Raw genomic sequence first — 25,508 nt, 5'->3', positions numbered from 1 at the left:
TGTGTGAACATGAGGTTTATCCATCTGAGAGAGCTGGTCTCTATGTGACCACGAGGTTTATCCATCTGAGAGAGCTGGTCTCTGTGTGAACACGAGGTTTATCCATCTGAGAGAGCTGGTCTCTGTGTGAACATGAGGTTTATCCATCTGAGAGAGCTGGTCTCTGTGTGAACACGAGGTTTATCCATCTGAGAGAGCTGGTCTCTGTGTGAAAATTAGGTTTATCCATCTGAGAGAGCTGGTCTCTGTGTGAACACGAGGTTTATCCATCTGAGAGAGCTGGTCTCTGTGTGAACATGAGGTTTATCCATCTGAGAGAGCAGGTCTCTGTGTGAACACGAGGTTTATCCATCTGAGAGAGCTGGTCTCTGTGTGAACATGAGGTTTATCCATCTGAGAGAGCTGGTCTCTGTGTGAACATGAGGTTTATCCATCTGAGAGAGCAGGTCTATGTGTGAACAGCATGGGCAATTCCATGGTATCGTATTTACACTGAGACTGCCAAACAAAAACCATTGATTTCAGAGTTTAACCAACCAACTATATGCACAATGACTACTTGTATCTGCACAGTTCTTCCTGTAAATCTGTTATAGTAAATTGTACTATGTAATTTGTTAAAAGTAGTCCTTGTGAATAGAGTTGTATGGTTTGTTTTACATTTAAATCAATGTTTTTATTAGTATACATTGGAAAGTGAAAAATCTGAGTGTAAATTCATTATTGTTTAATTGACCGCATGTTAGATATGAATGATTGCTTCTAGAGTTACTTTCTCCTTATATTACCCCTTCTGTCTTCACAATAAAACTCAGCACATTGTGATGGGATGTTGCTGGGGATACGGTGTGTGTGTGTGCCTGCATGTATAGCATCCAGTACAATACAACCAATGACTTTGCATTATCTAAGGCTGTCACAGTAGCCTTCCCCTCAACACTACATGCAGTCACCCTTCAAGACTTACAGATGTTTAGTGTGTTCCCTTTCCCTTTTCAATCTCTTATGTATACAACTGTACTTACAGTTGCTATTCACTATCCACTGTTCATTATTCAGGATGTAACGTTAGGCCTCGTACTGACATGAGGGACTACGTTCATTATTCAGGATGTAACGTTAGGCCTCGTACTGACATGAGGGACTACGTTCATTATTCAGGATGTAACGTTAGGCCTCGTACTGACATGAGGGACTACGTTCATTATTCAGGATGTAACGTTAGGCCTCGTACTGACATGAGGGACTACGTTCATTATTCAGGATGTAACGTTAGGCCTCGTACTGACATGAGGGACTACGTTCATTATTCAGGATGTAACGTTAGGCCTCGTACTGACATGAGGGACTACGTTCATTATTCAGGATGTAACGTTAGGCCTCGTACTGACATGAGGGACTACGTTCATTATTCAGGATGTAACGTTAGGCCTCGTACTGACATGAGGGACTACGTTCATTATTCAGGATGTAACGTTAGGCCTCGTACTGACATGAGGGACTACGTTCATTATTCAGGATGTAACCCTCCTGTAGGTGTGGGAGGGTCCAGAGACCCGAGGTGGCAGAATGTGATGCTCAGGTTGGGATGCAGGGTTAGAGCATAGCACTGACATTTATTTATTTTATTTTTATTTCACCTTTATTTAACCAGGTAGGCCAGTTGAGAACAAGTTCTCATTTACAACTGTGACCTGGCCAGGATAAAGCAAAGCAGTGCGACAAAAAACAACAACACAGAGTTACACATAAACAAACATACAGTCAATAACACAATAGAAAAATCTATGTACAGTATGTGCAAATGTAGAAGAGTAGGAAGGTAAGGCAATAAATAGGCCGTTGAGGCGAAATAATTACAATTTAGCAATTAAACACTGGAGTGATAGATGTGCAGAAGATGATGTGCAAGTAGAAATACTGGTGTGCAAAAGGGTAAGAAGATAAATAACAATATGGGGATGAGGTAGTTGGGTGTGCTATTTACAGATTAGCAGTGTACAGGTAAAGTGATCGGAAAACTGCTCTGACAGCTGATGCTTAAGCATGAGGGACTACGTTCATTATTGATTATTGTCCACTCTCTGAGGCTATGAGACCAGCCACTGTTTGATGACAGTTATCAACAACCTTGTCTACTATGTAACTCAGTATGACACACACACACACACACACACACACACACACACACACACACACACACACACACACACACACACACACACACACACACACACACACACACACACACACACACACACACACACACACACCTGAAGACAAGATGTACATTACAGTCTCAGAGAGGTATTATTAAAGAGGAAATGGGACTGCGATTTGTTTGTGTGTTCATGTGAGAGTGACGGATGCTTTAATGTGCAGAATGATAATTATTGCTATATTGTATGATATGTTATACACTGTGCATTCAGAAATTATTTAGAACCCTTCACTTTTTCCACATTTTGTTACGTTACAGCATTATTCTAAAATGTGTTAAATTGTTTCCCCCCCTCATCAAACTACACATAGACATTTTTGAAGCACCTTTGGCAGTGACTACATCCTTGAGTCTTCTTGGGTATGACGCTACAAGCTTGGCACACATTTGGGAAGTTCCTCCCATTCTTCTCTGCAGATCCTCTCAAGCTCTGTCAGGTTGGATGGGGAGAGTTGCTGCACAGCTATTTTCAGGTCTCTCCAGAGATGTTCAATCAGGTTCAAGTCTGGGCTCTGGTTGGGCCACTCATGGACATTCAGAGACTCGTCCCGAAGCCACTCCTGCATTGTCTTGGCTGTGTGCTTCGGGTCGTTGTCCTGTTGGAAGGTGAACCCTCACCCAAGTCTAAGGTCCTGAGCGCTCTGGAGCAGGTTTTCATCAAGGATCTTTCTGTACTTTGCTTCGTTCATCTTTGCCTCGATCCTGACTAGTCTCCCAGTCCCTGCAGCTGAAAAACATCCCCACAGCATGATGCTGCCACCACCATGCTTCACCGTAGGGATGGTGCCAGGTTTTCTCCAGACGTGACACTTGGCATTCAGGCCAAGGAGTCCAATCTTGGTTTCATCAGACCAGAGAATGTTGTTTCTCATGGTCTGAGAGTCTTTAGGTGCTTTTTGCCAAACTCCAAGAGGGCTGTCACGTGCCTTTTACTGAGGAGTGGCTTCCGTCTGGCCACTCTACCATAAAGGCCAGATTGGTGGAGTGCTGCAGAGATGGTTGTCCTTCTGGAAGGTTTTCCCATCTCTACAGAGGAACTCTGGAGCTCTGTCAGAGTGACCATCGGGTTCTTGGTCACCTTCCTGACTAAAGCCCTTCTCCCCCGATTGCTCAGTCTGGCCGGGCGGCCAGCTCTGGGAAGAGTCTTGGTGGTTCCAAACTTCCATTTAAGAATGATGGAGGACACTGTGTTCTTGGGGACCTTAAATGCTGCAGAAATGTTTTGGTATCCTTCCCCAGATCTGTGCCTCGACACAATCCTGTCTCTGAGCTCTACGGACAATTCCTTCGACCTCATGGTTTGGTTTTTGCTCTGACATGCACTGTCAACTGTGGGACCTTATATAGACAGGTGTGTACCTTTCCAAATCATGTCAAATCAATTGAAGAATTTACCACAGGTGGACTCCAATCAAGTTGTAGAAACATCAATGAAAACAGGATTCACCTGAGCTCAATTTCGAGTCTCATAGCAAAGGGTCTGAATACTTATGTAAATAAGGTGTTTGTTTTTTATATTTTATACATTTGCAAACATTTCTAAAAACCTGTTTCCACTTTGTCATTATGGAGTATTCTGTGTACATTTTGAAATGTATTTATTCAATTTTAGACTAAGGCTGAAGGGGTCTGAATACTTTCCGAAGGCACTGTACATGTTTGCGTTCTAAAACTGATGTATCTCTTTCTCTCTTCTCTCTCTCTATAGGTTGTGCTAGTTTTCGCTCTCAGCATCGGAGCACTTGGAATATACTTTATAGATTCTTCTGAGTAAGTATCCCCTTTTTATGTGCTAATATGTGCTTTTGTATTGAGCTGCTATTGAACACTACGTTGTGATTTCATATCAGATCGGATATTTCTTCACCTCAAGTGAACTCACACATGGAAGGCTACAGTCACTCACATTGGTGAAATAGGATTCTTACTGAGTTACGTAGCTGTATGGAATGAGTTCTTAAACTATGAGTTGCTATTGAACATGAATCAGATATGATATTAATAGATACTTCAGACACGGCGTGGTCCTCGTCGTCCAGTATAATGTGTCATAGTGCAGCCTTGTGCTGGGTTTGATGGATTTTTGTGTGTTATCTGAAAGACTATAAAGCTCCTCTCCTCCTTTATGGTTTTGTCAATAGAAGCCGGTCAGCCTTGCGCCAAACTTTGTTTCCATGGTAACCTAAATAGAACAGGATATCAGTAGATCTGCCTGGTCCTCAGAGACACCCCCACTTGTAGACACACACACACCATCTGTAGACCCACACACACCATCTGTAAACCCACACACACACATACCTACACTCCCACACCTGTAGACACACACGCGGGCACACACACACACGCATACACACACACACAGTAAACTAAGCATCCCATACTTCAAATCCCCCAACCACGCCATTCTCAGGCTCTCACCCATCCTAGCCCTGACCAGCAGAGTTAATAATACTATGATAATATAGATAATGCTTTAGGTAATGCGTGTGAAAATATAATTTTCTGACAGATCCTATTAAAATCACTTGATGATTTATGTGTTAGCCTAGCAGTTAAGAGCATTGGGCCAGTAACCGAAAGGTCGCTGGTACGAAACCCCATGCCGACTAGGTGAAAAATCTGTTGATGTGCCCTTGAGCAAGGCACTTAATCCTATTTGATCCTATAAGTTGCTCTGGATAAGAGCATCTGCTAAATGACTAGGGAAATATCTAGGGAAATGCTGACAGTGATACATGCCTTTCCTTTATTGTAGACTACGTGTGTCGGCTTGTTTCCTCTGCTATCTTCCCTCAGCTTGTTTCCTCTGCTATCTTCCCTCAGCTTGTTTCCTCTGCTATCTTCCCTCAGCTTGTTTCCTCTGCTATCTTCCCTCAGCTTGTTTCCTCTGCTATCTTCCCTCGGCTTCTTTCCTCTGCCATCCTCCCTCAGCATGTTTCCTCTGCTATCTTCCCTCGGCTTGTTTCCTCTGCTATCTTCCCTCGGCATGTTTCCTCTGCTATCTTCCCTCAGCTTGTTTCCTCTGCTATCTTCCCTCAGCTTGTTTCCTCTGCTATCTTCCCTCAGCTTGTTTCCTCTGCTATCTTCCCTCAGCTTGTTTCCTCTGCTATCTTCCCTCGGCTTGTTTCCTCTGCTATCTTCCCTCGGCATGTTTCCTCTGCTATCTTCCCTCAGCTTGTTTCCTCTGCCATCCTCCCTCAGCATGTTTCCTCTGCTATCTTCCCTCGGCTTGTTTCCTCTGCTATCTTCCCTCGGCTTCTTTCCTCTGCCATCCTCCCTCAGCTTGTTTCCTCTGCTATCTTCCCTCAGCTTGTTTCCTCTGCCATCCTCCCTCAGCATGTTTCCTCTGCTATCTTCCCTCGGCTTGTTTCCTCTGCTATCTTCCCTCGGCTTCTTTCCTCTGCCATCCTCCCTCAGCATGTTTCCTCTGCTATCTTCCCTCGGCTTGTTTCCTCTGCTATCTTCCCTCGGCTTGTTTCCTCTGCTATCTTCCCTCAGCTTGTTTCCTCTGCTATCCTCCCTCGGCTTGTTTCCTCTGCCATCCTCCCTCAGCATGTTTCCTCTGCTATCTTCCCTCGGCTTGTTTCCTCTGCTATCTTCCCTCGGCTTGTTTCCTCTGCTATCCTCCCTCAGCTTGTTTCCTCTGCTATCTTCCCTCGGATTGTTTCCCCTGCAATCCTCCCTCGGCTTGTTTCCTCTGCTATCTTCCCTCGGCATGTTTCCTCTGCTATCCTCCCTCGGCTTGTTTCCTCTGCTATCCTCCCTCAGCTTGTTTCCTCTGCTATCTTCCCTCGGCATGTTTCCTCTGCTATCCTCTCTCGGCTTGTTTCCTCTGCTATCTTCCCTCGGCTTGTTTCCTCTGCTATCCTCCCTCGGCATGTTTCCTCTGCTATCTTCCCTCGGCTTCTTTCCTCTGCCATCCTCTCTCGGCTTGTTTCCTCTGCTATCCTCCCTCAGCATGTTTCCTCTGCTATCTTCCCTCGGCTTGTTTTCTCTGCTATCTTTCCTCGGCATGTTTCCTCTGCTATCTTTCCTCGGCATGTTTCCTCTGCTATCTTCCCTCTGCTTGTTTCCTCTGCTATCCTCCCTCAGCTTGTTTCCTCTGCTATCCTCCCTCAGCTTGTTTCCTCTGCTATCTTCCCTCGGCATGTTTCCTCTGCTATCTTCCCTCGGCTTGTTTCCTCTGCTATCCTCCCTCAGCTTGTTTCCTCTGCTATCTTCCCTCGGCTTGTTTCCTCTGCTATCCTCTCTCGGCATGTTTCCTCTGCTATCCTCTCTCGGCATGTTTCCTCTGCTATCTTTCCTCGGCATGTTTCCTCTGCTATCCTCTCTCGGCATGTTTTCTCTGCTATCTTTCCTCGGCATGTTTCCTCTGCTATCCTCTCTCGGCATGTTTCCTCTGCTATCTTTCCTCGGCATGTTTCCTCTGCTATCCTCTCTCGGCATGTTTCCTCTGCTATCTTTCCTCGGCATGTTTCCTCTGCTATCCTCTCTCGGCATGTTTCCTCTGCTATCCTCTCTCGGCATGTTTCCTCTGCTATCCTCTCTCGGCATGTTTCCTCTGCTATCTTTCCTCGGCATGTTTCCTCTGCTATCCTCTCTCGGCATGTTTCCTCTGCTATCCTCTCTCGGCATGTTTCCTCTGCTATCCTCTCTCGGCATGTTTCCTCTGCCATACAGTTAGTAGGTCTGGGTGTTGCCGTGACAAGAAAAAAATTAAAGTAATGAAATTAATAAAATCATGCCAAGTCTGTCATCTGCGGTGTTATCTGAGCAGTAGTGCAGGTCACGGTAGTGTGGAAATGATTCCTGGCATGTGTCTCGTCCCTTGTTTATAGAAAGGGATATATTCCCGTCTTTACCTCTCACTCTTTCGTTCCCTCTCTCTCCCTCCCTATCGCTCTCTCTTCCTTCCCTCCCTCCCTCTATCTTGTTCCCCCCCTCCCTTTCTCTGTCTCGTCCTCCTTTCCTCTCCCCCACTCAACTCTTTTCATTCTGATCTGACTCGACTGCATATTTCAGACAAAAAGAGGGAGACAAATCTCCTTTATAATGCCAAGGTCAAGACTTGATGGGAAGAAACCATCTCTGTGTTTCTCTCTATCCCTTTATTCACCTCTCTCTCTCCCTCCTCTAATTCTCTATCTCCCTCTGTCTCTCTCCTCCCACTCCCTCCCTCCACCTATCTCTCTCACTGTGAGCCCGGTGTGTAAGGCTCAAACAGTGTCTGTGTGATTTGTCTCTGTTTGTTAGCAGCCTAGAATGCTATCAATCCATTTAGAATGCTATAAATGGACAATATAAATGGAGATATAAATGGACAAAACAGTAAATGCAGTGTTTCTGACTGTAGATGGTCTGTCACCAGTCTGTCACCAGTCTGTCACCAGCCTGTCTGTGTCTGTCACCAGTCTGTCTGTGTCTGTCACCAGCCTGTCTGTGTCTGTCACCAGTCTGTCTGTGTCTGTCACCAGCCTGTCTGTGTCTGTCACCAGCCTGTCTGTGTCTATCACCAGCCTGTCTGTGTCTGTCACCAGCCTGTCTGTGTCTATCACCAGCCTGTCTGTGTCTATCACCAGCCTGTCTGTGTCTGTCACCAGCCTGTATGTGTCTGTCACCAGCTTGTTTGTGTCTATCACCAGCCTGTCTGTGTCTGTCACCAGCTTGTCTGTGTCTGTCACCAGCCTGTCTGTGTCTGTCACCAGCCTGTCTGTGTCTGTCACCAGCCTGTCTGTGTCTATCACCAGCCTGTATGTGTCTGTCACCAGCCTGTCTGTGTCTGTCACCAGCCTGTCTGTGTCCACCACCAGCCTGTCTGTGTCTATCACCAGCCTGTATGTGTCTATCACCAGCCTGTCTGTGTCTGTCACCAGCCTGTCTGTGTCTGTCACCAGCCTGTCTGTGTCTGTCACCAGCCTGTCTGTGTCTGTCACCAGCATGTCTGTGTCTATCACCAGCCTGTCTGTGTCTGTCACCAGCCTGTATGTGTCTGTCACCAGCCTGTCCGTGTCTATCACCAGCCTGTCCGTGTCTATCACCAGCCTGTCCGTGTCTGTCACCAGCCTGTCGGTGTCTATCACCAGTCTGTCGGTGTCTATCACCAGCCTGTCTGTGTCTATCACCAGCCTGTCTGTGTCTGGTTCCAGCCTGTCTGTGTCCGCCACCAGCCTGTCCGTGTCTGTCACCAGCCTGTCGGTGTCTATCACCAGTCTGTCGGTGTCTATCACCAGCCTGTCTGTGTCTGTCACCAGCCTGTATGTGTCTGTCACCAGCCTGTCTGTGTCCGCCACCAGCCTGTCTGTGTCTATCACCAGCCTGTATGTGTCTGTCACCAGCTTGTCTGTGTCTATCACCAGCCTGTCTGTGTCTGTCACCAGCCTGTATGTGTCTGTCACCAGCCTGTCTGTGTCTATCACCAGTCTGTCTGTGTCTGTCACCAGCCTGTCTGTGTCTGTCACCAGCCTGTCTGTGTCTATCACCAGTCTGTCGGTGTCTATCACCAGCCTGTCTGTGTCTATCACCAGCCTGTCTGTGTCTGTCACCAGCCTGTCTGTGTCTGTCACCAGCCTGTCTGTGTCTATCACCAGTCTGTCGGTGTCTATCACCAGCCTGTCTGTGTCTGTCACCAGCCTGTCTGTGTCTATCACCAGCCTGTCTGTGTCTGTCACCAGCCTGTCTGTGTCCACCACCAGCCTGTCTGTGTCTATCACCAGCCTGTATGTGTCTATCACCAGCCTGTATGTGTCTGTCACCAGCTTGTCTGTGTCTGTCATCAGCCTGTCTGTGTCTGTCACCAGCCTGTCTGTGTCTGTCACCAGCCTGTCTGTGTCTGTCACCAGCCTGTCTGTGTCTATCACCAGTCTGTCTGTGTCTATCACCAGCCTGTCTGTGTCTGTCACCAGCCTGTCTGTGTCTATCACCAGCCTGTCTGTGTCTATCACCAGCCTGTCTGTGTCTATCACCAGCCTGTCTGTGTCTGTCACCAGCCTGTCTGTGTCTGTCACCAGCCTGTCTGTGTCTGTCACCAGCCTGTCTGTGTCTGTCACCAGCCTGTCTGTGTCTGTCACCAGCCTGTCTGTGTCTGTCGCCAGTTGGTCTCATGACAAGTGGAAACTCTCTGAAAACAGAGTCTTTGACTTTTTGTGACTAAGACAATCCGACAACTTACTGGCAGCTCAGAGGCAGATTCTTCCTTAGCCCTTCCACTGGACTGACGGACAGACAGACAGACAGACAGACAGACAGACAGACAGACAGACAGACAGACAGACAGACAGACAGACAGACAGACAGACAGACAGACAGACAGACAGACAGCACCTGACATTAAACTCTATAGAGAGCCTAGACGAGGTGATTGACAAGACAATAAGCCTCTGGATACACAGAGAGGTTGATCTAACGCTTGAGAGACAGAGACACATACCTGACAGCTCTAGGGAAGGACACTAGGTATTACGGAAGGATCCTAAAGAAGGATATTAGGTTTTAGAGAAGGATCCTAGGTATTAGGGAAGGATCCTAGGGAAGGATCCTAAGGAAGGATACTAGGTATTAGGGAATGATCCTAGGGAAGGATACTAGGTATTAGGGAATGATTCTAGGGAAGGATACTAGGTATTAGGGAATGATCCTAGGTAAGGATACTAGGTATTAGGGAATGATCATAGGGAAGGATACTAGGTATTAGGGAATGATCCTAGGGAAGGGTACTAGGTATTAGGGAATGATCCTGGGAAAGGATCCTAGGGAAGGATACTAGGTATTAGGGAATGATCCTAGGGAAACACAAGATTTTAGGGAAGGATGTTAGCTGTAATTAAGGACTGTTTCTCTGACTCGTTAGATAATAATGATTTTACAGTTTTGTGAGTGTCTCTGTCTCTCTCTGTCTCTCTCTTTCTTTAATGTGACCAACTTACCCCTGGGTGTGTGTGTGTATCTCTCTGTGAGTGTGTGTTGACTGGGCTTGTAGACTCTTCCTCTCCCCCTGATCCTAAACACGTTCTCAACCCGTACACACGCACGTACACATGCGCGCATCAACGCAGCTCAAACACTCTTCACATGACCTTTCCATCTCTGGTGTTCTGAAATATTAACGATTGATCGATGGTCAGAGAACTCCAGGTCAGGTGTTAATGGAAGTCATTACTGTAGCAAATAACACAGCCTTGATAACACACTGCATATTCATAATACATTATAGCCTCATGTTTTGTTTATCTCTTCCTCTTTACAGCGGCTCTTTTGAAGAGAGAGAGGGAGATGGGGAGGGAGGGAGATCTTTTTATAATATGAGCTTTTAAGTCTACCTCAGTGGAGCTGTGTTCTGCTCTCCCAAGAGGGAGGAGGGCCACACACAGCACTGATCAGTGGGTAAGAAACAGCAGTATCCTCCTCAGGGTTATGTTTTCCCAGGTGGCTGTTGTCTTTAGAGGAGCTGAAGTTACTAACCTTAACCCTGCAGTGGAATGCTTTGTAAACACAGTGGAAACAGGTGGAAGGAATAGTAGAGGTTCTATTGACTGGAATAAAGTACTGTACCTCTTATTCTTGTAATCAGGAGGGATTCAACTGTAAATCTGTGAATCCTTTTGGAAAGTTACCAAAGTTGTTTAACCCTGTGAAGAAATAACGGATCAATTGTATTGGAATATGAGGTGACACATAGAGCTCTGAGTTTTTCCTGGTCAGGTCATGTGGCCAAGGTAAAAACTCCTGGTCCTAACGACAGAGACCAGTGAGAATACTAGGTTGGATTATGGAGGTCTGCCAGTCAGTCAGAGAGGGTTACTGTCATTTCACTGGATACAGTCATACTGCATCTGTGGAGAGAGAGTCATAATCCCTGCTTATCTCTCTTTTCTATTATTCGGCAATACAACATTTGTTGCAAAGCTGATGCTATTTTGGTAATATTTTCATTGGGAGCCTCCCTCCCTCCCTCCCTCCCTCCCTCCCTCCCTCCCTCCCTCCCTCCCTCCCTCCCTCCCACGTCCTGGTCTGTTTTAAATGCTTCATCTCATCCTTCTCTTCTCTGCTCCTGTTGAACGAGGGAGTAAATGAATAAGATCCAGAGACTCTGCAGGACGGCCCTTCTAGAAGGATCTCCTTACTCCTGCCAATTGTCACACACATACACGGCACACACACACCGATACACACACATACTGTTTCTGGGTTATCAGATAGCTGTGTGTGTGTGTGTGTGTGTGTGTGTGTGCGTGTGTGTGCGCGTGCGTGCGTGCGTGCGCGCGTGTGTGTGTGTGTGTGTGTGCGTGCGTGTGCGTGTGTGATCAATGACAGCAGTGAAGAGACAAACAGTGCTTAATTACTTATTAATGGGATAAGGTGAGAAATATGTTTGGAAGCGGACTGGGCAGACCTGAAGGGTATTGGATCTACAAACGGTCTGCTAAGTATTATCCAACTGATGAGTGTACATTTCCATGCTGGACTGACCAGGTGAATCCAGATAAAAGCTATGATCCCTTATTGATGTCACTTGTTAAGTCCACTTCAAACAGTGGAGATGAAGGGGAGCAGACAGGTTAAAGAAGGATTTTTAAGCCTTGAGACAATTGAGGCATGGATTGTGTGTGTGTGCCATTCAGAGGGTGAATGGGCAAGACAAAATATTTAAGTGCCTTTCAACGGGGTATGGTAGTAGGTGCCAGGAGCACCGGTTTGAGTGTGTCAAGAACTGCAACGCTGCTGGGTTTTTCACACTCAACAGTTTCCCGTGTGTATCAAGAATGGTCCACCACCCAAAGGACATCCATCCAAGCTCACAGAACTGTGGGAAGTCAACATTGGCCAGCATCTCTGTGGAACGCTATCGACAGCTTTGTAGAGTCCATGACCTGACAAATTTAGGCTGTTCTGAGGGGAAAAGGAGGTGCAACTTAATATTAGGAAGGTGTTCCTAAGGTTTTTTACACTCAGTTTATGGTTTAGAGCCGCAGCCGCGCTGAACACAGAGAAATGAAAACGTTTGATTTCATTTGCAGAGCAGGTCTAGTATTCTGTGGTCTCAAGTCCACCTGTCCACAGTTAATTCACAGTGTTTTGTTTTTTGGAGGCGTTTTAATGTTTAACAATACCTCTTATTTATACTGGCTCAATGCTCCGCAGACAGATAGCAAGACAAATGTTAGTTGTCAACGTCGTGTTCTTGGAAATTGAGGTTTGCTCATTTTCTGAAGTGTGGAGCCTGATATTGGTTGCGCATCCCAAATGACACCCTATTCCCTTTCTAGTGCACTACATCTGACCAAGACCCATAGGGACTAGGGTGCCATTTGGGAAGTACTGACTGTCTCTTATGACTGTACAGCAGGGATATTCAGATCAGCCTACTCAGCTCTACCTGGTAATTGCTGATAAGGCATAGAAAAACACTGATTGAATTATCATGGACAAATGAATGACTAATTGAAATTCTGTTTTAAAATTAGTTTGTAGTGTAGTTCGTGTGTAGTTACATGTAATTACATCAATTCATTGAATTTATTGTAAACATTGTATTTCTGTGTAACTGAATGGGATCTGTTGTGGACTGACTTGGGGACCGGTTCAGTCCAACACCTGTATACGGGAATCTGCTCTCTGTTGGATTGTGATTGAAACCTGTTTTCTTCCATCTCGGGAGAGGAAGGAAAAGCCATGAAGCTTCTAGCTGGGAAATAGTGCTAGAGAATGACTGTTCCCACCTGGCCTGTGTACACACGCACACGCACACGCACACGCACACGCACAAACACACACCCCATCTCTGCATGGTCCAACCACAGTCCACCACCTACCTCCTATATAACATCTAGAGTCTCCATCCACCTCCTATATAACATCTAGAGTCTCCATCCACCTCCTATATAACATCTAGAGTCTCCATCCACCTCCTATATAACATCTAGAGTCTCCATCCACCTCCTATATAACATCTAGAGTCTCCATCCACCTCCTATATAACATCTAGAGTCTCCATCCACCTCCTATATAACATCTAGAGTCTCCATCCACCTCCTATATAACATCTAGAGTCTCCATCCACCTCCTATATAACATCTAGAGTCTCCATCCACCTCCTATATAACATCTAGAGTCTCCATCCACCTCCTATATAACATCTAGAGTTTCCATCCACCTCCTATATAACATCTAGAGTCTCCATCCACCTCCTATATAACATCTAGAGTCTCCATCCACCTCCTACATAACATCTATTCTCATCCACCTCCTATATAACATCTAGAGTCGCCACCCTCCTATATAACATTGTTAGTCTCCATCCACCTCCTATATAACATCTAGAGTCTCCATCCATCTCCTATATAACATCTAGAGTCTCCAACCACCTCCTATATAACATCTAGAGTCTCCATCCACCTCCTACAGTGGGGCAAAAAGGTATTTAGTCAGCCACCAATTGTGCAAGTTCTCCCACTTAAAAAGATGAGAGAGGCCTGTAATTTTCATCATATGTACACTTCAACTATGACAGACAAAATGAGAAAAAGAAATCCAGAAAATCACATTGTAGGATTTTTAATGAATTTATTTGCAAATTATGGTGGAAAATAAGTATTTGGTCAATAACAAAAGTTTATCTCAATACTTTGTTATATACCCTTTGTTGGCAATGACAGAGGTCAAATGTTTTCTGTAAGTTTTCACAAGGTTTTCACACACTGTTGCTGGTATTTTGGCCCATTCCTCCATGCAGATCTCCTCTAGAGCAGTGATGTTTTGGGGCTGTTGCTGGGCAACACGGACTTTCAACTGGCTAGGCCACTCCAGGACCTTGAAATGCTTCTTACGAAGCCACTCCTTCGTTGCCCGGGCGGTGTGTTTGGGATCATTGTCATGCTGAAAGACCCAGCCACGTTTCATCTTCAATGCCCTTGCTGATGGAAGGAGGTTTTCATCTCACGATACATGGCCCCATTCATTCTTTCCTTTACACGGATCAGTCGTCCTGGTCCCTTTGCAGAAAAACAGCCCCAAAGCATGATGTTTCCACCCCCATGCTTCACAGTAGGTATGGTGTTCTTTGGATGCAACTCAGCATTCTTTGTCCTCCAAACACGACGAGTTGAGTTTTTACCAAAAAGCTCAACAGAGCAGCTTGGAGTTAATGGAAGTTGAGAGCGATGTTAGTTTAATCAGTGAATGGGCAGATAGATAAGGAAAGTCCTGTCGTTTTATTAGCATTTATATAAGCATGGAGGCTTTTATCACATAATTGGTTTTATGTTCAAAGGGATGTGATGGGGATGTGGTTTGGTTTTGTAACGGTAGTGTGTGTGTGTGTTGTAGGTTTAAGGCTGTGTGCCTTAAGTGTGTTTTTCCCGAGAACATTTTTGACGGTGCATACTCACTATACTAGGATGGTTCTGTTCAGTATTGCCAAACAGAGACACTCTTCTGCATTGTGTTGATGTTGATTTCCCTTTCACTGATCTGACCCCAGATCAGCAGGCTCAGGTGTGGTTCAGGTGCACACTGTTGTTAAGTGCTATATCTTGTTATCCACAAGCTGTTCCCCAGTCAGTTTAAAGGCTGCTTGTCTGAGCATGGCCCGGTCTGTTTAACAAAAGAGGACGAGATAAGTGCTGTGATTGTGTGTGTGTTCGTGCGCGATGTGCATGTGTGTTGTTGTGTGACTGTGAGGGACGTCTCTGCAGAGGGGATTTAGGATAAATAAAAAAGGACATGTTATTTTTAGACTCCCAGAGAAGCTTTTAATTGTCCAATGCCCTGTCAGGTGATGAATCACTTTTATATTAGTTGTGGTGCCTTAGCCTAAATCAATCATTGAAGTACTAACCTCCCTCCCCCTCTCCCCCTCCACATACACACTCACACTCTTGGGGTTGCACAGCAGATGGGTTCACACATACACACGCAAATAACACACACGCTAAGAGGACACACAGACCGGGTGGTGCATGTTTGGCTACACAGTAGCCAGATAATGCTGTCACTGTGCAGTTTTAAGTAACACGGCTTCCATGGTGTTCTGGTCCATCTCTGTAGGTGGTGCCATTAGTTCAATTAACCAGCTATGGGAAGACATGGTGTTCTGGTCCATCCCTGTAGGTCAAATCTTATCAAATCACATTTTATTTGTCACATGCGCCGAATAAACAGGTGTATACCTTACAGTGAAATGCTTACTTACAAGCCCTTAACCAACAATGCGGTTTAAAAAATAAATGCCCCCAAAAATAATTAAATAACAATAAGAAATAAAAGTAACAAACAAGCAGCAGTAAAATAACAATAGCGATGTACAGGGAGTACTGGGACAGAGTCAATGTGCGGTGGCACCGGTTAGTCGAGGTAATTGAGGTAATACAGTTGAAGTCGGAAGTTTACATACACTTAGGTTGGAGTCATTAAAACTCGTTTTTCAACCACTCCACAAATTTCTTGTTAACGAACTATAGTTTTGGCAAGTCGGTTAGGACATCTACTTTGTGCATGACACAAGTAATTTTTCCAACAATTGTTTACAGACAGATTATTTCACTTATAATTCACTGTACCACAATTCCAGTGGGTCAGAAGTTTATATACACTAAGTTGACTGTGCCTTTAAACAGCTTGGAAAATTCCAGAAAATGATGTCATGGCTTTAGAAGCTTCTGATAGGCTAATTGACATAATTTATTCAATTGGAGGTGTACCTGTGGATGTATATCAAGGCCTACCTTCAAACTCAGTGCCTCTTTGCTTGACATCATGGGAAAATCAAAAGAAATCAGCCAAGAATTGTAGACCTCCACAAGTCTGGTTCATCCTTGGGAGCAATTTCCAAACGCCTGACCGTACCACGTTCATCTGTACAAACAATTGTATGTAAGTATTTGGTGCAAAAGGTGCAAATCAATCCCAGAACAACTGCAAAGGACCTTGTGAAGATGCTGGAGGAAACAAGTACAAAATTATTTACATCCACAGTTAAACGAGTCCTATATCAACATAACCTGAAAGGCCGCTCAGCAAGGAAGAAGCCACTGCTCCAAAACCGCCGTAAAAAAGCCAGACTACGGTTTGCAAATGCACATGGGGACAAAGATCGTACTTTTTGGAGAAATGTCCTCTGGTTCTGATGAAACAAAAATAGAACTGTTTGGCCATAATGGCCATCGTTATGTTTGGAGGAAAAAGGGGGATGCTTGCAAGCCGAAGAAACTATCCCTTATGTTGTGGGGGTGCTTTGCTGCAGGAGGGACTGGTGCACTTCACAAAATAGATAGCAACATGAGGTAGGACAATTATGTGGATATATTGAAGCAACATCTCAAGACATCAGTCAGGAAGTTAAAGCTTGGTCGCGAATGGGTCTTCCAAATGGACAATGACCCCAAGCATACTTCCAAAGTTGTGGCAAAATGGCTTAAGGACAACTAAGTCAAGGTATTGGAGTGGCCATCACAAAGCCCTGACCTCATCCTACAGAAAATGTGTGGGCAGAACTGAAAAAGCGTGTGCGAGCAAGGAGGCCTACAAACCCGACTCAGTTACACCAGCTCTGTCAAGAGGAATAGGCCAAAATTCACCACACTTATTGTGGAAAGCTTGTGGAAGGCTACCCGAAACGTTTGACCAAAGTTAAACAATTTAAAGGAAATGCTACCAAATACTAATTGAGTGTATGTAAACTTCTGACCCATTGGGAATGTGATGAAAGAAATAAAAGCTGAAATAAATCATTCTCTCTACTATTATTCTGACATTTCACATTCTTAAAATAAAGTGGTGATCCTAACTGACCTAAGACAGGGAATTTTTACTACGATTAAATGTCAGGAATTGTGAAAAACGGAGTTTAAATGTATTTGGCTAAGGTGTATGTAAACTTCTGACTTCGACTGTATGTACATGTAGGTAGAGTTATTAAAGTGGCTATGCATAGATAGTAACAGAGAGTAGCAGCAGTGTAAAAGGGGGGTCAATGCAAATAGTATCGGTCGCCATTTGATTAGATGTTCAGGAGTCTTATGGCTTGGGGGTAGAAGCTGTTTAGAAGCCTCTTGGACCTAGACTTGGCGCTCCGGTACCGCTTGCCATGCGGAAGCAGAGAGAACAGTCTATGACTAGGGTGGCTGGAGTCTATGACAATATTTAGGGCCTTCCTCCATGAATCCAGTAGTAAACCATTAAACCAGTAGTAAACCAATACTAAACCAGTAGTAAACCATTAAACCAGTAGTAAACCAATACTAAACCAGTAGTAAACCATTAAACCAGTAGTAAATCAATACTAAACTAGTAGTAAACCAATACTAAACCAGTAGTAAACCATTAAACCAGTAGTAAATCAATACTAAACCAGTAGTAAACCTGTACTAAACCAGTAGTAAATCAGTACTAAACCAGTAGCAAAACATTAAACCAGAAGTAAACCATTAAACCAGTAGTAATTCAATACTAAGCCAGTAGTAAATCAGTACAAAACCAGTAGTAAACCATTAAACCAGAAGTAAACCATTCAACCAGTAGTAAATCAATACTAAGACAGTAGTAAATCTATACTAAACCAGTAGTAAATCAGTACTAAACCAGTAGTAAACCATTAAACCAGTAGTAAATCGGTAAATCAATACTAAACCAGTAGTAAACCAGTAAATCAATACTAAACCATTAAACCAGTAGTAAACCATTAAACCAGTAGTAAATCAATCCTAAACCAGCAGTAAACCAGTAGTAAATCAATACTAAACTAGTAGTAAACCAATACTAAACCAGTAGTAAACCATTAAACGAGTAGTAAATCAATACTAAACCAGCAGTAAACCATTAAACCAGTAGTAAACCATTAAACCAGTAGTAAAGCAGTAGTAAAGCATTAAACCAGTAGTAAACCATTAAACCAGTAGTAAAGCATTAAACTAGTAGTAAACCGTTAAACCAGTAGTAAAGCAGTAGTAAACCATTCAACCAGTAGTAAAGCAGTAGTAAACCATTCAACCAGTAGTAAATCGGTAAATCAATACTAAACCAGTAGTAAACCAGTAAATCAATACTAAACCATTAAACCAGTAGTAAATCATTAAACCAGTAGTTAACAATACTAAGCCATTAAACCAGGAGTAAAGCATTAGTAAAGCAGTAGTAAACCATTAAACCAGTGGTAAACCATTAAACCAATAGTAAAGCAGTAGTAAACCATTAAAGCAGTAGTAAACCATTAAACCAGTAGTAAACCATTAAACCAGTAGTAAACCATTAAACCGGTAGTAAACCATTAAACTAGTAGTAAAGCAGTAGTAAACCATTAAACCAGTAGTAAACCTTTAAACCAGTAGTAAAGCATTAAACCAGTAGTAAACCATTAAACCAGGAGTAAACCATTAAACCAGTAGTAAACCATTAAACCAGTAGTAAAGCAGTAGTACAGCATTAAACCAGTAGTAAACCATTAAACCAGTAGTAAAGCATTAAACTAGTAGTAAACCATTAAACCAGTAGTAAAGCAGTAGTAAACCATTCAACCAGTAGTAAAGCAGTAGTAAAGCAGTAGTAAACCATTAAGCCAGTAGTAAACTATTAAAGCAGTAGTAAAGCAGTAGTAAACCATTAATCCAGTAGTAAAGCAGTAGTAAAGCAGTAGTAAACCATTAAACCAGTAGTAAACCATTAAACCAGTAGTAAAGCAGTAGTAAAGCATTACACCAGTAGTAAACCATTAAACCAGTAGTAAAGCATTAAACTAGTAGTAAACCATTAAACCAGTAGTAAAGCAGTAGTAAACCATTAAACCAGTAGTAAAGCAGTAGTAAACCATTCAACCAGTAGTAAAGCAGTAGTAAACCATTAAGCCAGTAGTAAACCATGAAAGCAGTAGTAAAGCAGTAGTAAACCATTAATCCAGTAGTAAAGCAGTAGTAAACCATTAAACCAGTAGTAAACCATTAAATCAGTAGTAAAGCATTAAACCAGTAGTAAACCATTAAACCAGGAGTAAACCATTAAACCAGTAGTAAACCATTAAACCAGTAGTAAAGCAGTAGTACAGCATTAAACCAGTAGTAAACCATTAAACCAGTAGTAAAGCATTAAACTAGTAGTAAACCATTAAACCAGTAGTAAAGCAGTAGTAAACCATTCAACCAGTAGTAAAGCAGTAGTAAAGCAGTAGTAAACCATTAAGCCAGTAGTAAACTATTAAAGCAGTAGTAAAGCAGTAGTAAACCATTAATCCAGTAGTGAAGCAGTAGTAAAGCAGTAGTAAACCATTAAACCAGTAGTAAACCATTAAATCAGTAGTAAAGCAGTAGTAAACCATTAATCCAGTAGTAAAGCAGTAGTAAACCATTAAACCAGTAGTAAACCATTAAACCAGTAGTAAACCATTAAACCAGTAGTAAAGCAGTAGTAAAGCAGTAGTAAACCATTAAACCAGTAGTAAACCATTAATCCAGTAGTAAAGCAGTAGTAAAGCAGTAGTAAACCATTAAACCAGTAGTAAACCATTAAATCAGTAGTAAAGCAGTAGTATACCATTAATCCAGTAGTAAAGCAGTAGTAAAGCAGTAGTAAACCATTAAACCAGCAGTAAACCATTAAACCAGTAGTAAAGCAATAGTAAACCATTAAACCAGTAGTAAACCATTAAATCAGTAGTAAAGCAGTAGTAAACCATTAATCCAGTAGTAAAGTAGTAGTAAAGCAGTAGTAAACCATTAATCCAGTAGTAAAGCACTAGTAAAGCAGTAGTAAACCATTAAACCAGTAGTAAACCATTAAATCAGTAGTAACGCAGTAGTATACCATTAATCCAGTAGTAAAGCAGTAGTAAAGCAGTAGTAAACCATTAAACCAGTAGTAAACCATTAAACCAGTAGTAAACCATTAAACCAGTAGTAAACCATTAAATCAGTAGTAAAGCAGTAGTATACCATTAATCCAGTAGTAAAGCAGTAGTAAAGCAGTAGTAAACCATTAAACCGGTAGTAAACCATTAAATCAGTAGTAAACCGTTAAAGCAGTAGTAAATCAGTAGTAAACCATTAAAGCAGTAGTAAAGCAGTAGTAAACCATTAATCCAGTAGTAAAGCAGTAGTAAATCATTAAAGCAGTAGTAAAACAGTAGTAAACCATTAAACCAGTAGTAAAGCAGTAGTAAACCATTAAAGCAGTAGTAAACCATTAAATCAGTAGTAAAGCAGTAGTAAACCATGGAGTCTGTTGTTGTGATTGTTTTCTCTCTGTGAGAGAGCAACCTTGCTGTGCCTGGAGGAGACAGCCAAGGTCGGCAGAAGGCTAACACACACACACACAGGACTGGGATCTGCTGTGCTGACTGAAGGAAGGTGTTACTGGGGTATTTTTAGTGTTCATCTGTCCCCTGTTCCTCCCCTGTAGGCTGGTTTCTACCTCTGTGGACTTCTTCAGGCCTAATGTCTAGTCAGAGGAGGTTAACGTGAGGAAGCATTTCTGTCCTGAAATAGACCTCTGCTCTGCAGCCGCAGGGACACCACGCTCTGTTCTATTGCCACCACAGTGTGTGTGTGTGTGTGTGTGTGAGTGAGTGTGTGCGTGTAAGTGAGTGTGCGCGTGTAAGTGAGTGTGCGCGTGTGAGTGTGTGCGTGTAAGTGAGTGTGGGCGTGTGAGTGAGTGTGCGCGTGTGAGTGAGTGTGCGCGTGTGAGAGCGAGTGAGCGTGCGCATGTGAGAGCGAGTGAGCGGGTGCGTGTGAGAGAGAGAGATAGCGTGCGTGTGAGAGAGAGAGCGTGTGTGTGTGTGAACAAGAGAGCGAGAGAGTGAGTGAGTGTGTGAGAGTGAGTGAGTGTGCGCATGTGAGAGTAAGTGAGTGTGCTCGTGTGAGAGTGAGTGTGAGAGCGAGTGAGTGTGCATGTGAGCGAGTGAGTGTGAGGGAGAGAAAGCGAGCATGTGTGAAAGAGCGAGGTTGTGTGAGAGAGAAAGGGTGTGTGTGCGAGTGAGCGAGTGAGCGTGTGAGAGAGAGAGCGAGCGTGTGTGTGCGTGAGTGAGTGTGTGCGAGTGAGCATGTGAGAGTGAGCGTGTGAGAGCGTGCGTGTGAGAGTGAGTGAGCGTGTGAGAGCGAGCATGTGAGAGTGAGTGTGTGAGTGAGTGAGCGTGTGAGAGTAGGCGAGCTTGTGAGAGTGAGCTCGCATGTGAGAGTGTGTGAGAGTAAGTGAGCGTGTGTGTGTGTGAGAGTGAGTGTGTGTGAGAGTGAGAGTGAGTGAGGGTATGTATGAGTGAGTGAGATTGAGTGAACGTGTGAGTGAGAATATATGAGAGTGAGTGTGTGTGAGAGTAAGTGAGTGTGTGAGTGTGCGTGAGCGCAAGTGAGTGTGCGTGTATGAGAGTGAGTGAGTGTATGTGAGAGTGAGTGAGTGAGTGAGAGTGAGTGTGCGTCTGTGAGAGTGAGTTAGTGTGCGTGAGTGAGTGTGTGTGTGTGTGAGTGAGTGAGTGTGCGTGTGTGTGAGAGTGGGTGAGTGTGCACGTGTGCACAAGTGTGCGAGTGAGTGAGTGGGTGTGAGAGTGAGTGAATGCGCGTGAGTGAGTGAGAGTGTGTGAGAGTGAGTGACTGCGCATGTGTGAGAGTAGGTGACTGCGCATGTGTGAGTGTGAGTGCGCGTGTGTGAGAGTGAATGAGTGTGCTCGTGTGTGATTGTGAGTGCGCGCGTGTGAGAGTGAGTGAGTGAGCGTGTTTGAGAGTGAGTGAACGTGTTTGAGTGAGTGAGTGTGAATGTGTGAGAGTGTGTGTGTGTGTGTGTGTGAGAGCGTGAGTGTGTGTGTGAGAGTGTGAGTGAGTGTGTGAGAGGAAGCGAGCGTGCGAGAGGGAGCGAGTGTGCGAGAGGGAGTGAGAGAGTGTGAGAGGTTGTGTGTGAGTGTGTTTATTTGCATGTGCGGGTATGAGTGTGGGTGTGTATGTACGAGCAAGTGTGTGTGTGTGTTTGCGCGCCTGTGTGTGTGTTTGCGTGCCTGTGTGTGTGTGCGTGCCTGTGCGCTTGTGTCTGCTTGCTTGCTTGTGTGTGTGTGTGTGTGTGTGTGTGTGTGTGTGTGTGTGTGTGTGTGTGTGTGTGTGTGTGTGTGTGTGTGTGTGTGTGTGTGTGTGTGTGTGTGTGTGTGTGTGTGTGTGTGTGTGTGTGTGCGCGCATTTGTGTGTGTGTCGACATTGCAGAATGTCCTCTGGACTTGCAGCTTTTCTACCAAAAACTGAAGCCACCTACTGTAAAGTCCATACTCTCTCTCCAACTAACTACCCTCCAACTGAAACACAAGCTGACCAGAGTTCAGTCCGAAGGCACCCACATCTTCTGGCAATTTCCACCTGGCCTAGAAGCAGCCCTGTGCTGTGTGCTATATAAGACAAATTATCCCCAACGTCCATGGGAGCTCTCTGTCTGTCTGTCCGTCCGTCCGTCCGTCCGTCCGTCCGTCCGTCCGTCCCTCTCTCTCTCTCTCTCTCTCTCTCTCTCTCTCTCTCTCTCTCTCTCTCTCTCTCTCTCTCTCTCTCTCTCTCTTTCTCTTTCTCTGTCTCTGTCTCTGTCTCTGTCTCTGTCTCTGTCTCTTTCTCTGTCTCTCTTTAGGTTTATGGTAGAGGCTGCAGGTGTAATAAGTCATTTTTCCCCCCCGTCAGTACACACACGCACACATGGGTCTTCAGGAGTCTGTCAGTGATGTATAAATTATATTTAATCATATCTTGCAACTTCAGATGCTGAAATTGTCATCTCATTGTTTGGTTGGTTAAGCTGTAAATCTGGAGCTACAATGCCTAGCCAGTTTATACAGGGATGGGGAGGGAGGGGTGGTGGTGTTATTGCTGACTCTGTCTTTGTACAGTAACTTGGTGTGTCAGCCAGGCCTGTATTTACATCTATTTCTAGATCCTCTATAAAACAGGCTCCTCACTAGTTAACACAGACATAAAGTCATAATTATGGCTTGACCCCGACCATTTAAAAGATGTTTCTTCCAGTAGCGGTGTGTAGGTCAAATCACAGGGGAAGTCGAGCTAGAACAGAAAAGCCATTTTAAAACCTATGTGTTGTGATAATTGTAAAAATGGCGCCGGAGAATAAGGCACACGTTTTACGTGTCCCCCAACTGATTGTACCTTTTGAGGATTCGTAGGCGATCAAATAAACCCCCACTTCCTTCCATTCTGCTAGCAAACGTGCAATCTTTGGAGAATAAAATAGATGACCTACTTGTAAGATTAAACTACCAACGGGACATTCAAAACTGTAATATCTTATGCTTCACGGAGTCGTGGCTGAACGACGACAATATCAACATACAGCTGGCTGGTTATGCTCTGTATCGCCAGGATAGAACAGCGGCGTCTGGTAAGACAATGGGCGGCGGTCTATGTATTTTTGTAAATAACAGCTGGTGCACGATATCTAAGGAAGTCTCGAGCTATTGCTGGCCTGAGGTAGAGTATCTCATGATAAGCTATAGACCACACTATCTACCTAGAGAGTTTATCATCTCTATTTTCGTAGCTGTTTACATACCACAAGTCAGAGGCTGGCACTAAGACAGCATTGAATGAGTTGTATTCCGCCATAAGCAAACAAGAAAACTCTCCCCCAGAGGCTGTGCTCCTAGTAGCCGGGGACTTTAATGCAGAGAAACTTAAATCCGTTTTACCAAATTTCTGTCAGCATGTTAATTGTGCAACCAGAGGAAAAAAAACTCAGGACCACGTTTAAACCACACACAGAGACGCATACAAAGCTGTCCCTCGCCCTCCATTTGGCAAATCTGACCATAATTCTATCCTCCTGATTCCTGCTTACAAGCAAAAATTAAAGCAGGAAGCACCAGTGACTAGATCAATAAAAAAGTGGTCAGATGAAGCAGATGCTAAGCTACGGGACTGTTTTTCTAGCACAGACTGGAATATGTTCCGGGATTCCTCCGATGGCATTGAGGAGTATACCACATCAGTCATTGGCTTCATCAAAAAGTGCATCGATGACATCGTCCCCACAGTGACGGTACATACATACCCCAATCAGAAACCATGGATTACAGGCAACATCCGCACTGAGCTAAAGGGTAGAGCTGCCGCTTTCAAGGAGCGGGACTCTAAACCGGAAGCTTATAAGAAATGCTGCTATGCCCCCCGATGAACCATCAAACAGGCAAAGCGTCAATACTGGACTAAGATCGAATCGTACTACACCGGCGCTGACGCTCGTCGGATGTGGCATGGCTTGCAAACCATTACAGCCTACAAAGGGAAGCCCAGCCGAGAGCTGCCCAGTGACACAAGCCTACCAGTCGAGCTAAATACCTTCTATGCTCACTTCGAGGCAAATAACACTGAAACATGCATGAGAGCACCAGCTGTTCCGGAAGACTGTGCGATCACCCTCATCGCAGCCGATATGAGTAAGACCTTTAAAAATGTCAACAATCACAAGGCTGTAGAGCCAGATGGATTACCAGGATGTGTGTTGCGAGCATGTGCTGACCAACTGGCAAGTGTCTTCACTGACATTTTCAACCTCTCCCTGTCCGAGTCTGTAATACCAACATCTTTTAAGCAGACCACCATAGTGCCTGTGCCCAAGAACACTAAGGTACCGATCCGTAGCACTCACGTCTGTAGCCATGAAGTGCTTTGAATGGCTGGTCATGGCTCACATCAACACCATTGTCCCAGAAACCCTAGACCCACTCCAATTTGCATACCACCCCAACAGATCCACAGAGGATGCAATCTCTATTGCACTCCACGCTGGCCTTTCCCACCTCAACTGCTCTGCCTGCGGCTATGGAACCCTGACCTTTTCACCGGACATGCTACCTTGTCCCAGTCCAGCTGTTTTCAACTCTCTCTCCAACTCTGAATGATCGGCTATGAAAAGCCAACTGACAATTTACTCCTGAGGTGCTGACCTGTTGCACCCTCTACAACCACTGTGATTATTATTATTTGACCCTGCTGGTCATCTATAAACTTTTGAACATCTTGGCCATGTACTCTTATAATCTTCACCCGGCACAGCCAGAAGAGGACTGGCCACCCCTCAGAGACTGGCTCTTCTCTAGGTTTCTTACTAGGTTCCTGCCTTTCTAGGGAGTTTTTCCTAGCTACCGTGCCTCTGCATTGCTTGCTGTTTGGGGTTTTAGGCTGGGTTTCTGTATAGCACTGTGTGACATCAGCTGATGTAAAAAGGTCTTTATAAATACATTGGATTGATTGATTGATGGACCAAAGGAACACCTATGTGAGAATGCTATTCATTGACTACAACTCAGCGTTCAACACCATAGTGCCCTCAAAGC

The 25,508-nt window shown here is 44.4% G+C and overlaps 1 protein-coding gene across 9 annotated transcripts in view; it reads left to right on the top strand.

The window, feature by feature from the left end:
• LOC139562676 (calcium-activated potassium channel subunit alpha-1a-like) overlaps positions 1-25,508 on the top strand; it is a 344,203-nt gene that overhangs the window by 181,447 nt on the left and 137,248 nt on the right. For all 9 annotated transcript variants that reach the window (XM_071380568.1, XM_071380575.1, XM_071380570.1 and 6 more), the window contains exon 3: positions 3,930-3,991. In XM_071380568.1, the coding sequence (XP_071236669.1) occupies positions 3,930-3,991 (62 nt within the window). The remainder of the gene's footprint in view (positions 1-3,929; positions 3,992-25,508) is intronic.

Source organism: Salvelinus alpinus, chromosome 32 (genome assembly GCF_045679555.1).
Source record: "Salvelinus alpinus chromosome 32, SLU_Salpinus.1, whole genome shotgun sequence".
Classification (NCBI taxonomy): Eukaryota; Metazoa; Chordata; class Actinopteri; order Salmoniformes; family Salmonidae; genus Salvelinus; species Salvelinus alpinus.
The sequence above is the reverse complement of the archived record's forward strand: the minus strand, read 5'-3'. Positions and strand labels throughout refer to the sequence as shown.